The sequence below is a fragment of the Emys orbicularis genome, chromosome 8 (assembly GCF_028017835.1).
Source record: "Emys orbicularis isolate rEmyOrb1 chromosome 8, rEmyOrb1.hap1, whole genome shotgun sequence".
Classification (NCBI taxonomy): Eukaryota; Metazoa; Chordata; order Testudines; family Emydidae; genus Emys; species Emys orbicularis.
This window is the reverse complement of record NC_088690.1, coordinates 96,719,942-96,737,817: the sequence shown is the minus strand read 5'-3', so window position 1 is coordinate 96,737,817 and position 17,876 is coordinate 96,719,942. Positions and strand designations below refer to the sequence as shown.

Sequence of the window (17,876 nt, the reverse complement as noted above, 5' to 3'; positions counted from 1 at the left end):
TAGCCTTGATTGGGGTGTGTACAGGGTTAAGGCATATTAAGTTGTGATGGTCTTCCCAAATAGTGAAACTAAGTATCTGTGAGCTGGTTTGGGAAAAATAGGAATTAAACTTGAATCTACTCTGAACACTCAAAGACATTTTCTGAGGTTCCAAAAAACAACAAAATTAAATCAACCCCCCCCCCTCCCGAAAAAAACTAAAAACCCAACCAGTTCAAACTAATACTTGAATTATTTTTCATTTCTTGCTGTATTGGTACTTGTTCATTAGGAGCTGGATTGAGACCGCCAACTCATTTCACACAGGCCATCAAGCAGCCTTCATGTAGTATTGATGTGCAGTCATAGTTCTGGACTTGATTTGCACTGCTGGACTAGAGGTGACATATTTTTGTATCCCATTAGCAATCTCCTGAGCCATCAAGTCCCACAGTAATTTTTCCTTCCTAATAGCAGTGCTAAGGATTTTATTTTTCAGTAGACTTTAAGGGTATGCAATTACCCATAATTCTGGGGTTATGGGCTGAGTCACTGCACTAAGCTAACTGATCATTTTCACTGGCTTTGATGTCGACCATTTTGCTTGATGTAACAGAGTGGGCAAATTAGCCACTTAAGATGATAAAATTAGGGCTTCCATAATGTCTAAAATTTTAGACTTTCTTCTTCTCCTTGTCAAATTATATTTTTTCTGTATTTCCTTCTTCCTACTCTGCAAAACTTTATGAAAATAGACATTAAAAGCACATAGCACACTCTCCTACATTATGACTGTAAGATTGGAATTTAAACTTGAAAGAGAAGATGAAGGTGGGGTTTTAAAAATATAAATGAACCTGGTATATTACTGCCCATCTCTGCTTTGTAATATTCAGAGCAGGTATAAATCTGGATTGATTCTACTGAAGTCAATGGAATTATTTCAGATTCAGAGTGAGATCAGAATCTGGCTCTAAGGTTGTACCAATCCCTAAAAGAACATGACAGTGAAACTTGAGCTACATACACCTCATTTATTTTTGTTCAGTAGATTGTGCTGAATTGCTACCATCTTGCATTTAGTCACTCTTCTCTATGCATCATTCAATGAATTCATTTAACTGGTGAAGGCATTTTTGACTGATAAATTTATAGTTGGTTCAGATTTTGGCTTTTCAATTCCTTTTGGCAGGACTGCCTTTGAAACTGCTCAGAATCCTTCAGTTTTTAGGCAGACTATAAAAAGCCATTCTACTGAGCGCATATCTGAATGTTGGTTTGTCTAGAAATAATAATACTAATTTGCACTTTAATAGCCCCTTCCATCCAAGGTACTCAACATGCTTTGCAAAGTTAACAAATTCAGTCTGAATAGTCCCCTGGGAGGCCGGGAAGAACTAATAACAATTCCCAGTGCTTATTTAGCGCTTTTCATCAACAGAACTCAAAGTGCTTTACAAAGTATCAGTATACCTATTTTACAGATGCAGAAACTGACACATAAAGGGGTGAAGTGACTTGCTCAAAGTCACATAGCAGGCGAATTACAAAGCCAGGAATAGAATCCAGGTCTCCTGAGTCCCAATCCAGTGCTCTATCCACTAGGCAACATTGCCTCCATTGTATCTAGAGGGAAATTGAGGGACAAAGAGGTAAGTAACTTACTGAAGGTCACCTAACAAGTCAGTGACAGAGCCAAGAAAAGTACCCTGGTCTCCATACTTTTAGTCCTGTGCCATTTCCACAATATCATCCTTCCCCTCCAATTTAAAATAAATTTCCTGCTTCTTTGATATCTCTTGCAAGGTGGCTCCACTCCTGGCCTTCTGCCTGATATGTTCCAGGGAGATGTCAGTGTGCTCTCCCCAGTTATGCAAACATGAGGTCCAAAAGATTTCATTAAGTTCCATTGCTGCGACTGTGATGACCACAGAGAGAGAGAGATGGCCAGTTCTAGAGAGAGAGAGAGAGATGGCCAGTATGCATCACACTATTTCCCCCCAGAATAAAATCTGCCTTCCCAATAGTTTTCAGAGTAGCAGCCGTGTTAGTCTGTATCCGCAAAAAGAACAGGAGTACTTGTGGCACCTTAGAGACTAACAAATTTGTTAGTCTCTAAGGTGCCACAAGTACTCCTGTTCTCTTCCCAATAGTGTGGTGCACATTAGGATGTCTCTTAGCCTCTGGATTAAAATACCCTTTGCAGAACCCAGTGGAGCCTTTAGGTTCCCGCTGCTGTAGAAAGGCATGTGAGGCAATTTATAGTTTACAAAGCCCATTTTTGTAACCAAACCTGCAGATATTTTGTTGTTGTTTTTTGTTACCAAAAGCAGTGTAGAAAACGTGAGGGGTGTGTGTGTGTTTGTTTTTCCTTTTTTGTCAAAAAACCAGAACATGTACACAGGTAACTTTAAAAAAGGATTTTCCTTGAAGAATACTAAGCATTTTCCAACTAACTAATGTGTGCATAACTGAGAGAAAAAATTGGGCCAAATCCTCAGCACGTGTAAATTACTGTTATATTAGCTGAGGATTTGGCCCATGGTATCCAATGTTCAGTCTCGCATGTTTGTAGCAATAGCAAACTGAGGCAGGTTTGTCCTGTATGTTGCACCTAAATAACTACTTATGTTTAATGAAATCAGATGAAACCTCTAGGGAATGTCTGCTTCCCAGCTCAGTTGGTAGGACAAGTTGATTAGAGTTTGAGAATCAGGGTTTTCAGGGGACTGTTCCTGCTTCTGATACCGACACAAGCGTGTGTGATATTGGGTAAGTCTCTTTCTGTGTCTCAGTTCTTCCATCCGTAAAATGGAGAGCGATATTGTCCTACCTTAAAGGGAGGCGGGGAGTTGTGAGGCTTTCTTCATTCATGGTTTTAAAGATCTTTGAGATCTTTTTATAAAAAGAGAAGGACAAAGAATAATCTAAAGCTACAAAAATGGGACAGTCTGAGGACCAGCTCCTGGGAGGTTCAGGGAGCCTTCGCTGAAGTCAATAGTAACTGAAGGTGCACAGCAGGTGCTTAGCAGCATTCAGGCTTTGGCCCTGGGTGTGGGTCTATCTGATCTGTTTTACCCCAAGCAGATCTACTTAGTCACAGCCAGAGGAAGGCAAGATCAGGTGCTAAGACGTGACATGCAGGTGAAAATGAGAAAGTGGTACGGCACCCGGGAAGGCAGTAATTAACTGAAATGCATATTTATCATAGTCTGTCATTGTTTACAAACAATGTAATGAATCCTGATTGTAGAATTAGACTCCAGGCACCCAGTCAATGGAGTCAATCAAGCAACCCCCAGCAGGTGTGCAGGAACAGACGGCCTAACCTAATAAGTGCTTTAATGTACGGTATAGAGAGAGACAAGAGCTGTCAAACTGGCCTCCATGGCATAATTGAACAGTCAGTGCTGTCTCCTTTCTGTTGAGCAAAAACATTTTTCTTCTTTCCAAACCAGGATAGTTAATTTCAGGCCAAACTCACACATAGTAGAATCAAGGACTGTTTTAGTTAGCTCAGTATACAAGCTGGTTAGGTTGTCTTTCCCGAGTTGGCAGCTGAGTTCTGCTGGCTGGTTGTCCAAGTAGCTTCTCTTGACTGGCTGTTGAGATAGTGGCCCTCTGGTCTCTTCTCATGAACCCCTGTTTCTCCCCATTTTGCTTCTCACCTCCACAGTGGTTAAAATAGATCCAAAATAAGGAGGTGGGAACAGAACAATTGTGGTGGCTCTCACCACTGGTAACGAGGTGATGATGCCACATTGAACCATCATCTAGTGACAGGACGCAACAAAGGGAAGAGAATTGGGACAGGATTAAAAATCTATCTGAAAGGCTCTGCTGTCCCCAAGTAAGCCCATACATAGGTGCTGGAACTAGGGGTGCTCGGAGTGCTACCGCCCCCCTGGCCTGAAGTAGTAATAACAACCCAGATACATGGTTTCTGCCGCACCCCCACTATAAAAATTGTTCCAGCACCACTGGGCCCATCAGCAGCAAACAAACGTGTGTGTTCTTTGTGTACAGTTGGTGAGAGGCACGTTCCTGGTCCTCCCCACTCCCTTCTCTACCAGGATGGAGTATTTGTACTGATAAAAAAAAAATCTAATAAAAATGAAGTATAGGTCTGAAAGCTTCTTCCCCAGAAATTGTTCAGATACCTGATGCAGTGTCCAGCCTATTAGAAGCTTAGGACATTTCAAAGAACACATGTTATGCAAAATGCTGCAGCTGGTGTGAGAATTTTCCTCTCTTCACTTCTTAGAGTGCATGGGGACCCAGCAGGTGGGACAAATCTTCCTGGAGAGGAGAGGTTGCTACTTCTTCACCCCTGACAAGAGGTTGAGAGCCTCCCAAATCCCACAGCCAGACATCAGCTCTTTCTGCTCCTCCCATTTCAAATTCCTCTGCCTGATGAGAGCTGACTTCCTGAGTCAGAGAAGAAGGGGAATTCAGGGAAAGCAAATTGTCCTAAGGCAAGGAGACCAGGGAGAGCTCTCCCTATGCTTATCCACACATCTTTTAATCCTGAATTCCTAATCCTGATCCTGCACCACTGAAGTCAATTGGGAGTTTGGCCATTGACTTCAACAGACACAAGGTTGGCTCAACAGAACCAAGAATTTAAGTAAAGCTTTTGGAATCCACAGTGCCTGAGAGGGGTCAACATTACACAAAGTGAGTTTGCAAAATAACAAACTGGGTAACTGTGCATGCAGGCAGATCTTCACATGCACAGGTATACCTCGTGCACATGAAAGAAAAGCTATCCATGCACGACTGGTGCTCACACTGTTTTGCAGATGATGCACTCACCTTGGAAAATCTTTTCCTTCATATTTCAGTTATTATTTATTTGCACATCATTGGCATGGGGAAAAAATTGGACCTGTTCACCCTTCTTGTGGCAAAACAGCTTGGGCCTTGGAATGACATTTAGAAAAAGGGACGGTGAGCTCTGAAATCAATGTAGAAAGGACTCAACTTGAAACTGGAATTTGTGGCAGAAATACAGTGGGCAGCACTGTTTGAACTAACATTTGAAATACTGGTTACGCTGCACAGTAATTAATTTGATACTGATTCACACAGATATATATTTTATGCATTACTGCTTAATTCTTAAAAGCTTCTTTTTCTCCCCTTTTCTATTATCAGAAGATGGTCTAATGAAAACTACCCCCCCCCCCACACACACACACTTCATTAAATGTTAAAGGGCAATTCAATTTCCTCCCTTGCTTTCTTCCTCTTTTTCTAGATTTCCTTATGTACTGGTCTGACTAGTGTGATATGTTATCTTTATAATGATGACGCCATGGGGTTTTAGTGTAAAACCCTGAGGTTCGCACAGTTGTAGCCAGAAGCCAATAAAAATTACACTTATGGCACTTTATGTAGCCTGAAAGCCTGGGTGTGATTCTGATTTCACTGACATCTGAGTAATTTTGGAGTAATTCCAGTAGAACCAGTTGATTTACAGCAGTTTGAAACCAATAAACTGAGCTCCTTGATCTCCAAGAGAATGTTTAGCAACGTTTCACACCTTTCCCAAAACTGTCAAAAATATATCTATCAAAAGGAGAGAGAGAGCTATAGATTTTTTTCCCTCCTGTTATAAATTTATTTTCAACATAGAAGATAAATGGGGCTGGCAATTGAAAGGTCCCTGCTTTTAACACTGCCAGTTGATTCTCTTAGGGCCGAATCCTGTGGTGTGCTGAATCAGTCAAGTTGTTTTCTTTGACTGGAGGTGTTTTGTATACTTTTATCTCTAGGCCAAAAGGAGGTCAGTGCCCGGACCATTTGCAGTTGATGAGACTATTTCAGTGATGCAGGCATCATGGCAATGTGACAGAAAACTAAATCCACAGGTGTATCCTAAACCACTTAGTATACAATATACTGATATACACAGCAGATTCTGATTCGGGGTTACATATTGCACTCCCAGAATTTCTGTTTGATTCTCCACTCAGAAGGAAGGGCTTTAGAGGGCTACAGAAAGGTGAAGATCCTAAGGCTCTATGGGGAAAGATGAGGAGAACCCCACAGATCCCAAGTAATTTCATGAAGCCCTCATGCTTCTGTGCTGCTATCCTGGTCCGTAGCACAGATTCCTCAGCAAGCCTCTGAAGGGTATAGAACCTCCTCCTCTCTACCGAGAGCTGTGGGCCTTAAACTCTGTGGTGTTGAACAGTCAGGACTCCAAGGTCTCTTCTAGTGGTCACTATGTGGTCACCCTGAGAGAAGGGTTTCTCCCTTGGGATATGCAGTGGGTTCAGCTGCCTCTAGGGTGACCAGATGTCCCGATTTTATAGGGACAGTCCTGATTTTGGGGTCTTTTTCTTATATAGGCTCCTATTACCCCCTACCCCCATCCCGATTTTTCACGCTTGCTGTCTCGTCACCCTAGCTGCCTCTGGGCTTGGGATATGGCCTGTTTTCACAGTTCTGCTGTCAGAGTAGATTTTTAGTTTCTTCGTCTTAGCTTGGTTGTCATGTGCCCATAGTTGCTGAATATTCATTAAGTAGAATTAGCAGTTATTAGATCTTAATTAATGTACAAAAGGCTTATTCTGTGTTCAATTAAGCATACACTTCAAATGGTCTGATTGCAGTTTGGTCATGGTTCTTCTCTTGATGTGATCATCTTAAATGGAAAAAGGGACGCAATCGTAGGAGCATGGTGACTAGTTCTGTTCTCTTTATTGGCTTTCATGGGTAGTTTCAAATCAAATATCACAGTGAGCCAAGAACACCCTTACAAATATTATTATAAAACTGGCTAAGAAATTTCAGGCTATTTAGCTGTTTAATTTGTTGGTCATTCTATAGAACAGGGCTGTTTGAATTCTGCAGAATGTTATTTGAGAATACTTTCATGAGTAATACAAAATAGCGAATGACATAAAGAAGAGAGATTTGCCACTGCTAATAATCCTGTGTCATAATACAAGAACAAGGGGGCAGAGTATGAAGTTGAAAGAGGGAAATTTAAAACAAATACAAGGAAATACTGTTTCACACAATGTCTGATTAATCTGTGGAACTCACTGCCAAAATCACTGATGCCAAATACTGAGTGGGATTCAAAGCAGGGTTGGATAACAAGAATAGACAATTACAATAATAAATAACAAAAACCACAAGAGTTTGAGAAGGGAGCTTCAGTGCATGAGCCAGCTTCTAACTTTGGGAGTTAACAGTACATTTTTCTTGTTTAGAGGGCATCACAGAACTGCCTACTTGTAGGGTTTCTTGCACCTTCCATTGAAGCAGTTGGTACTGGCCATGGTCAAAGACATGATACTGAATTAGATGGGTCATTGGTGTGATCTGGCATGGCAGTGCTTACATTTCTAGTAGAAACAGTGTGCTCTGTTGTTTGTGATTCCATATTTTTCATTATTTGGGAGTAACCAGACAGCTTCTGAGTATTCATTAAAATATTCAGTCCTGAAACTCCTGACTGTTTCAGGGATTTTAGTATTAATGACTCTCCATCTGGAAAGTCATACCAAAAATGAGCTAGTCATTTAAGAAGTTCTGTTTAAGAAGTTTTAGTCATCTAACAGAGAACAGATCAATACCCTGTGCCATTGGGTAGTCTACATCAGGGATCGTCAACCTTTGGCATGTGGCTCGCCAAGGTAAGGACCCTGGCGGGCCAGGCCGGGCCGGGCCGGTTTGTTTACCTGCCACGTCTGCAGATTCGGCCATTCGCGGCTCCCACTGGCTGCGGTTCGCCGCTCCAGGCCAATGGGGGCTGCAGGAAGCGGCGGCCAGTACATCCCTCGGCCTGCACTGCTTCCCGCAGCCCCCATTGGCCTGGAGCAGCGAACCGCAGCCAGTGGGAGCCGTGATCGGCCGAACCTGCGGACACGGCAGGTAAACAAACCGGCTCGGCCTGCCAGGGGGCTTACCCTGGTGAGCCACGTGCCAAAGGTTGCCAATCCCTGGTCTACATGGTAGCTAGAGAATATAATTTCCAGTTTGAGGGGACTCACTTGTGCTATCTGTGACTGAGCTAGAGTTTTAAAAACAGAAGTGTAGCTGAGGCGATGTGAGTGGCGAAAGGGGTTAGCTATCCCAAGTACATAGCTAGGGTCATCAACGGGATCATACTCGGGGCGGCTAAACCATCACACCACCCACGCCATTGCAGCTACACTTCTATTTTTAGCATGAGGGTTTGATCAGAGCTAGCCAGCTCCAGTGTAGACATAGCCTTAGTTGCCCGATCACACACCATGACTAGCAATTTGCGGACAGTTAAAATGAACAGATTGTGAACTAAAGGCTAAAATGTGATTACATAAACCCATTTGAGGTGAAATCTGCCCCTTCGGGGAGGGAGGGGGGAGGGCAACACAAGGCCAGGACCCAACTTGAATCCTGCTTAAGCCTATTCTGAGGAAGTAAATGGGATTAAAGTGGTACATAGATAGACCTTGTGTGTGTTGGGGGTGGGGGTGGGGGGAATTTCACCCATCATTAATATACATTAATAAGGAAACATTTCATCCTCATTTTAGAGATGGAAAAACTGAGGCAGAGAGGAGAATTGACTTGCACAGGGTCACATAGGGAGTCCTGTGAACTGAACCCAATCTTTATACTCCCAAACTGTGCTTTAGACACAAGTCTATCCATGCCCTCTTCTCCACTTCCTGTCCTAAACCTTTGCCTAGTGTTGCTCTGCACTGTTCTATTAAAGGTTGCCTCTTTGAGTCCCTAAGAAGGCTGTATTTCAGTGGAGGATAATGTGACCAATATTCATGCAGTGTATTAGTTTAAATTTGTAAAGTGCTTTGAGATCCTTGAAGATAAAAGGGCCTGTATGAACTAAATGTAGGAGATAATCAGAAGTCTCTTGTAGAATTCTGATCAAAGTATGTGTTCATGGCAAGGTGCTAGACAATATCCAATTCAGGTGGGTACAGAAATCTTGCCCATGTTTACCAGTGACTGATCCTGGTGAAGAGCATTGGGTAAAGAAGCATACACTTTGTTTGTCGCAGACCACGGAGTCAGTCAGTGAATCATCCTATAAACTGAAGGAGAATAATTTGAACTAGATTCTTTCCTGTCCCACCTGGAGGGCAAAGTCCTGCAGTTCTAACTTAGGTAAAGCTGCCAAGTCATTGCGGGCCACATCTTCAGCTGGTGTAAATTGGCATAACTTCACTGTCAGTACGTTTATACCAGCTAAGAATTTGGCCTGGGGATTTTGACCTGAGAGAAAGCTGCAGGATTTGTCCTAAACAGGGAAATTAAGGCAACATCTGTGTTTTGTTTAAACTTTTTATTGAATGTATCTGTGGAATGAGGTATACAATAAAAGGATCCCAAACATATCACTGGAGCAGTGTGACAAATTTATAACCACTGATTTATTGAGTTTCACCTCTTATCCTCTTTGCAAATGGATCATGAATAGAATCACAATTTTCTTGAGTGGATTTGTTCACTGAATATTTTCTTAAAATAATTCTTGGTCAGTAACTTGTTCACTACTAGTTCAGGTGTCTGGTACAGTAACTCCTCACTTAAAGTCGTCCCGGTTAACGTTGTTTCGTTGTTACGTTGCTGATCAATTAGGGAACATGTTCATTTAAAGTTGTGCACTGCTCCACTATTACGTTGTTTGGCTGCCTGCTTTCTCCACAGCTGGCAGCCTCCTTACGCCCCCAACCCCCCCCCCCCCGTGCCTCCCGCCCGCCGGCAGACCCTGCAGATCAGCGCCTTCCCCCTCCTCCCCCCACCTCCTGCCTGCGGCAATCAGCTGGCTTGCAGCGTTTAGGAGGCAGGAGGGAGGGGGGAGGAGCGAGGACTCGGCGCGCAGGCTCCCCCTCTCTCCCCTGTCTCCTGAACACCGCAAACCAGCTGATTTCCCCGGGCAGGAGGCGGGGGGGGGGGGGGGGGGGAGGGAAGGGGAGCCTGCGCGCCAAGTCCTCGCTCCTCCCCCCTCCCTCCTGCCTCCTAAATGCCGCAAGCCAGCAGATTGCCCCGGGCAGGAGGGAGCGGGGAGGAGCGAGGACTCGGCGCGCCTCCCCCCCTCCCTCCTCTGCCTCTTGCCTGCGGCAATCAGGTGGCTTGCGGCGTTCAGAAGGGAGGGGAGGGAGGGGGAGGGGGGAGGAGCGAGGACACAGCGTGCAAAGTAAAGGGGGAAGAGGTGGGGAAGGAGAAGAGGCGGGTCAAGGGTGGGAGCTTGGGGGAAGGGGTGGAGTGGATGGGCCAAGGGTTGAGCCCCCTGCCCCCGGCAAAGTCAGTGTCTGTGCTTGCAAGAACAGCAAGAGGAGCAGCCGGACAATCCATCCTCTTCCACTCTCTGACTTCACCACCTCAACCAAGCTTCATACTCAGCAGTGATGATTGTAGTATTAAATTGCTTGTTTAAAATTGTTTTAAATGTATATAATGTCTTTTGTCTGGCAAAAAAAAAATTCCCTGGAACCTAACCTCCCCCATTTACATTAATTCTTATGGGGAAATTGGATTCGCTTAACATCGTTTCACTTAAAGTCTCATTTTTCAGGAACATAACTACAATGTTAAGTGAGGAGTTACTGTATTTAAAATTTAAGCTGTTTTGATTACACACATAGGTTGCATGTTATTGCTTTGTTCCCTGACTGGATGAGCATAGTTCCTGTGGGATTACTCAGGATTACAGATTCTAAATATGAATTCTCTGAATATTCATAAGTATTTGCTTAAAATTTGCTTCTTAGGCAAATAGTAAACTCCTTTGCTAGAAATTAGCTGAAGGGGCTGGGTGGAGAATGAACATAACTACAGTGGGAATGATGCATGGCCTGTCTTTCTATCTCAAGATATTGGAGTAACATTTTATCTCTCTCCCTCGCTCTCTCTCTGAAGCTTCCTCCCCATGGTGGCCCTGTCCACCCGCTTCCTTACTTTTAGGAAGGATGGAGGGAGCAACCCCTCCTGAGTGCATGGTCTGTGATTATCTCTAGTCCTTGCATAAGAGGTTCATGGCAGGCACTCTTCCCCCTCTCTGCACCTTTGCAATGGTCACAGCCAGTCTGGGCCAGATCCTCTGCTGGTGTAAATGGCATAGTTCCATTGTTGTCCATGGAGCTGTGCTGATTTACACCAGCTGAGGATCTGGCTCATAATGTGGTAGATGGGGGGTATAAATAGGGAATAATGGGATGAAATCAAGGAAGGAAAAATTCAGGCTTGGTATCAAAAAATCTTGCTGATGATGAGATCGATGTATTAATTTGTGGAATGGCTTCCCAAAAGAAGTGGTTCAAGCTCCATCACTAGGGACACGTTAAGCCTGATGGCACAAAACCCTCTAGAGACTGTGCTGTAGGGAAGAATCCTGCACAGGCAAGGAGATAGGCTGGGTCTCTAACTTCTGTGAATAGCTCTGGGATTTAGGAGACCTGGGTCTTATTCTTGGCTTGGCCACTGGCCTGCTGGGTGACCTTGGGCAAGTCAGTTTACCCCTTGTGCCACAGTTTCCCCATCTGTAAAATGGGGATAACAATGCTTACCTTTGCAAAGCACCTTCAGATCTATTGAGGAAAAATGCTATATAAGAGATAGGTAGGAGTAGCATTACTAAAATGTGTTTCCTCTTTATATGTTTTAATTGCAGCATCATTGTCAACTTGAAATCTAGTCAATTAAATAAACAAGATAAAAGTAGTTACATCTACTGCTGCTCCCGATCTTCCTCTGCTAATTTTCATGGGTTTACAACAGCATTTTTCTAAATATGTAAGTGTTTCCCTTCCATAGTTGCTTTATGAAAGACACAAACAGACAACGGGGAGAAATGACTGACCGTACAGGAGAATACAGTGAAAGTAACTATGCACAAAGTGCTGTCAAATGCACAAAGTAAACACAGTAAAAAAAGAGAGAAACTTATTTTTCCTTCTAATCTCTCATTTGTATCAAACTTAATATTTTCAGAAAGAAATGTGTTTTTTAAGTTAACAGTGTCACTTTAAGAAAGCTGTTTACTGGATTCCTGATATTCTCCAAGGGTCCAGTGTGCAGTCACGTACACCCCTATCAGCTAGTTTGCACCTGATGGATTTCTGCCTTTTGAACACTTGCGGTTGCTTGCTGGAATAAATCATTTTCTGTTTATGCAGTACAGGAGTTCTATACCAGTTCTCTTCTTACCAGGAAACAATAGGTAGTTGCAGCAGAGGAAAAATGCCATCAAGTTAAAATGTCAACCACAATAAGGAGCTGCAAATCAATAAGGCTCATGGATGTGTTTTTCCAAATTTCACACAATCAGTTTGTACTGAGCCTCGTGTGTGCAATGTCTTTTCCAGAGCTGGGAGAATTATAAAAAAAATCAATTTAGCCATTATTGACTTTTTCAGACTAGATAAAGAACCAGTCTTGAAGCAAGTCTATGAATTAAATTTCGCCACACAGACTGCAAGACTCCTTTATCATTGACAGGGAACAGCAAGTAATAGGGTGGGGAAGTTTTTTTCCAACTGTTTCTACAATCAATGTGAACTTTGTTCACAGCTACTAGCAAGATGGAAAAATTTTAGAACAGGTGTGGCAGGTTTCAGCAGCGCATCTTTTTAAAGAATGCATGAGCATTCCGTGAGCTTGCAAAATCCTGTTTCACTCCAGTGGGCTTGACTTTCTCATGGAAGAAAAATCAGCAGTTTTTATTCAGCTACATGTTTTAGTATGTGCACATGTAGCTGAAGGGGCTGGGTGGAGAATGAACATGGCCCAGTTAAGATTGCAGAGGGCCTGTGTAGCTAGCATCGGCGACAATGGCAACACTTCTATTGCATTCAGTGGGCCTGATTCAGCACTGCCCTGCCCTGCCCTTTATTTAGTCATTGATATCAGTGCAAAATGAGTGCCAAGTAGAAGTCAAATGCTACCATTTGCGAGTGTTTTACACCCACACAAGGTTCAGAGCAAAAGAGGCCCCATTCTGTTGCCCGCCCTAAAGGGCTCGAGGGGACAACAATGGTCCGTCGCCCGGTGTGCTTGACACCAATAAAGACACCGAGGGGAGAAAGCAAGCCAAGTTTATTTCAGAGCTCTGAAATGGCACTAGGAGACCAGCATGTCTCAAATCCAGTGCAACAAATACAAACAAATTTTACCTTTTATACTTCAAACTGTTTACATACATCTCTTTGTCTGGCTGTTCCCCCTTACCCCTCCCTTCCAGACAACTGTTACAATAAGCTCTACATAAGCTTGTGAGAAAACTTTCCCAGTCTTTGCGACCTTGAGTTAGACGTCTGCAAACTAACTACCCCTCCTTTCCCCCGCTCCTTATCTCTATTATTTCTGCTAGTGTGAGTGAAACTGCAGCCATCTGCTAAAAACGCTGACCAATACATTTCTGCTTTAGCCTGCTTCAGAGCATGTAAGCAGTTAGCACAGAAGTAGGTGAGAGTTCACAAGATGGGGTTTGGGGGTTCAGATAGGCCCAGAGCAAAAGAGTTTCATCGGCACTTTTGGCCTTCCGCTCTCCCGAGTTACCTGGTAGCTATGCCTAGTGGACCCCAACAATTGGAACCGGAGCAGGACCTCTGTGCTCATGTTTTTTCAACAATGCCCAGCCAGTTAAGAGAGTTCTGGTGTGTAAAGAGGCCCCAAAGAAGATATGACTGTAGTGTGTGCCTTCGTTTTAAAGCCCCTTGACCACAGCGGCATAGTGCAGTGTAAATGAGAACCTAGCCCAAAGTCTCCATGAGCGAAAATATTAATCACTCCACAGCTGAACTGAAGCACTAAATGGCAAGTGATTCCCAGAAGCTTCTGCAACAGAAAGGGAGACAACCCTACATTTAAAAATACAGAGCGCAGAAAACAGAATGACATCTCCTTCCAGTTACTTAACAACAGCCTGATCAGAAAGCCTTTGAGGCTTTGTCTGTCCTCCACAATCTTTCCATAAAGTACAAACCACTTGCTTTTCTTTCGGTTTCATTTGTATAGTGTAAATTGCAGAAAAGCTCCCCTGGATGAGTAAAATGTGAAGTGTTACATGTGAAGCACTAAAAGCCATGCCCAGTTGCTGTTTTATGGGTGGAATAAAGTGCCGTGGTGCTGATATAAGACTGCTCTACAGCATGCTGAATTACATTTTTCTTGACCTTAATAATGGTACCAATCTGCACTAGTTGGATGTGATAATTACATTTACTGGGAAGATGGATGCTTCCAAATGACATTTAAATCCATGATTATCTCGGCAGTTTGGTCAGGAAACAGTTTTTAATCAATGCCAGCTTTCCTTCTTTATCATGGATTATGGCTATTTGGCAGTTCTCCAGTAGAAGATGAAAAAAAAAAAATATCCCTGTACTCTGTGTCCAAGAGACATGTTGACACAGACAACCCTTCTTGCAGTCAGCTCCCTTATTTTCAGTATATAACTGTTGTGTAACTTTTTTGCGTGTGTGGTGTGAGAAATGTTTACTTCACATAAATAGTCGGCAATAACCGGAACTTCAGTGCTGCTTTTTGTTTCTTTTTTAAAAAAGAATGAATAGCTACATTTAATTTAATGAAAGTATAGATATGATGGTGATTAAAATAATAATGACAGCATCTTTCTCAATAGCAGTTGCAGGCCGTGGAAGCATTATAGTCTGGATTTTATTTTGACATAGAGAACGTTTTGGTTTTTCTCTTGGAAGAAGTCATATTTCCAAGGCAATGCATTGGGGTGTATTTTTGTGTGCGTGTACATAAGGTGCCACAAGTACTCCTGTTATTTTTGCGGATACAGACTAACACGGCTGCTACTCTGAAACCTACATAAATGTTGGCTCCATTAGATTAAATTCTTTTCTCTGGGCTCCATTGTGAGAAGGATGCTACTTCTGAATGTAGATCTCACGGTTTGCTTACAATAGGGATATGTCAGCTGTCTCCAACACATTCACAGCCTGCCCTGGACCTCAGAGAGCAGTTGTTGTTGCTCTTTCAACAAATGAGCTATCAGGAGTATGGTATCGTGCTCCAGAGTGCCACCAATGCATTACATGTGGGGGGGAGGGGAGGTTGTGATGGAACCACATAATGAAGCAGTGCACACTTGACTGTAAGGAGACAATGATAGAGAGCAGCAACAGTGTCTGCGTACAAAATGACTCCATGTGCGTCCCCACTTGTGCTCTACACCCAGCCAAGTTACTCAAATTAACGCATTAGGCAGAGGAGTTCTCCCAACTTTGTCTTGTAGGTTTTTTGTGAGTGCTGGGCTGTAAACACCGGGGATTAAATCCTGGTCCTATTTGAAGTTAAGGACAAAGTTCCTATTGGCTTCAATGGAGCCAGGGTTTCACCCTAGCATGTTATTGTAGGGATGCCCACGATTATTATTTTAGGACTGCCTCTCAGTGCTAATCTGCTCAGTCTGGCTTGTTGTTGTAGGGTTGCTCATGAGACTAAGCTGTGCAGACTGTTTTGTTATTGTAGGATAGCTCAAGAGAGCTAATTTTTTTGGCTTTTGTATTTTATTTTACAAAAAGATAATTGCAGAATTCTTTAAAAACAGAAAGAATTAATGGGCATTGCAAACACATATAAGCAAAAAAGATAGATTGGATTTTGAGCCTATCAAACTTGACGACATACTATTAAAGGGGAAATTTGAATGGGACATAGAATAACATTTCATCAGTCAATACCTGAACAGTTTGACTATCCTAAGTAAGAAAATTCCTAGGTCTATGCAGCTGTTTCAGAGGTAGCTTGATTTTTACTCTGAGATACCTGTTCCGTGAACAAGAATTATATCTTCATTCTTTTCTCTTCAAGCATGTTTTGTTCCCTTCTGCCTGGCCCTTTACTTATTAAATCAAAACCTTTGGAAGACCAAGCACTAGAATGAGATTCTGGACCATTCACATGTTGTGAGGCCATAACTTTGGCCATGAATTGGCAGCAGGCAATAGCTTAAACACTGGATTTTTGCTGAAGCACAACCAGTTGGATATTGGCTCCATTTTGTTGTCAGTTTATAATTTACCTTTTTTTTCTGGATTAGTAATCTTGGGCTAGATCCTACAACCTTTATTTACCTAGGTAATCTTAGTGGCATCAATGGAACTACTAATGTGAGTAAAGGTTGAAGGGATGGGCCAAAGGTTGAAGACCTTACTCTGATTTTATTCAGGTCTTATAGTCAGTGGGAATTTGCCTATGAAGAATCTGAGTGAGCATCTCAGGATTTGGCCTGTTAGTAAACTGCTATGGAGTTAGCAGCAAATAAACCACTCCTGAGACTTACCCCTGGCTTTCTGAAACAATCATCGTTCACTTTTCAGAAAATAACAACACAGTTCTTTGCATTAATATAGTGGTTTCATCTGAGGATCTCAAAGCACTTTTCAAACATTCATTAATTAAGTCTCACAGCAAAACCATTTTACACATACATAAACTGAAACACAGAGGAACAGCTTCTCACTTGCACGAAGGGCTTTTGTCCTGCTCTGGCAATCTAAAGGGGCCTTAAAGTGGACTTAATGCCCCTTTACACTGCCAGAGTGGAATAAAGGGGCATTATTGTTAATGAGAATCAGGCCCAGCGAGCTTAAGGTCCTGATCCATGTGTATAAGATGTTGGCCATACTGACTTACCCAAGATTATACTGAGAAAACTGAGACTAGAACCCAGGAGTTCTGAGATGCTTTTCCTGCTCTAACCACTATACCTGATTCCTTTCCTCCCCATTTTCTTCTGCTAGCACAAGTGTACTTAATAGACAATAGTTTATTTGGTGGCATATGAAGGAATACCCTGCTGAGTGTGTACGACAGCCCAGATGTCCGTGCTTTTTGTAACCACACTGTGTGCTTTGTTCCTTCTTTTAGGTGAGCCTTCAAGGTGGTCTTCATCCCATTGTGACTGCTGCTGCAAAAATGGCAAAGGAGATAAAGAGGGGGAAAGTGGCACATCTTGCAATGAACTATCCACTTCCAGCTGTGACAGCCAATCAGAAGCCAGCTCCCCACAAGAGACTGTCATCTGTGGCCCGGTCACCCGCCAGCCCAACATACAGACTCTAGATCGGCCAATCAAGAAGGGCCCAGTACAGCTACTTCAGCAGTCTGAAATCCGAAGAAAAAGTGACCTGCTCCGAACTCTAACGTCTGGCTCCAGGGAATCCAACTCTAGCAAAAAAAAAGCAGTGAAAGAAAAGCTCTCTATTGAGGAAGAGTTAGAAAAATGCATCCAGGATTTCCTTAAAATCAAAATCCCAGACAGGTTTCCAGAAAGGAAACACCCCTGGCAATCCGAACTGCTACGAAAGTATCATCTATAAGAGCGGGGCGGGGCAGGGGGGAAATAACCTTATTACAATTTACAGATCAAGATCCTTAATGATAAGGAAATAAAAGGAATAATAACAATTTGTTAGGTCACAAAAAAAAAATCCATCTTGATAGTACTGCCTAATTTGCCTATTTCACCTTAACATTTATAGTCACAGGGTAATGATATTTTTCAAGTTGTGGAAGCACAATGAAAAATGCTTTTGTTTGTAAGCTCCTAGTCTTACGCAAGCTGAATACTTTAAACACGAAAGGCACAACAACATCACCAACTAAAGAAACCCACACACAGATGCACCTGGTGCCGGTGGAGAAAGTCCTACACATGATCAGGCAGTGGCTGGGGGGTTTCTGAAAACGACATGCCTTTTGAGTTCTCCTTTTAATTCCTTTATTTGGAGGAGTCAGGGAGGGGCAGATGTACATGATTTAAAGAAACAAGCTATGCCGTGCCAGTTTACATGAAGGATGTGTATATATATACGTATATATACACATGAATATACATATACATGTGTGTATATTTATATTGCATAACAAATTTTTCTGGTTCTCTCCTTATAACT

The 17,876-nt window shown here is 42.8% G+C and overlaps 1 protein-coding gene across 1 annotated transcript in view; it reads left to right on the top strand.

Annotated features, from left to right (window-relative positions):
* Nucleotides 1-17,300, top strand: part of KCTD16 (potassium channel tetramerization domain containing 16) — a 166,207-nt gene extending 148,907 nt beyond the window's left edge. Inside the window, exon 2 of the mRNA XM_065410000.1 lies at nt 16,849-17,300. Coding sequence (XP_065266072.1) covers nt 16,849-17,300 — 452 coding nt within the window. The remainder of the gene's footprint in view (nt 1-16,848) is intronic.
* Nucleotides 17,301-17,876: the final 576 nt, after the last annotated feature.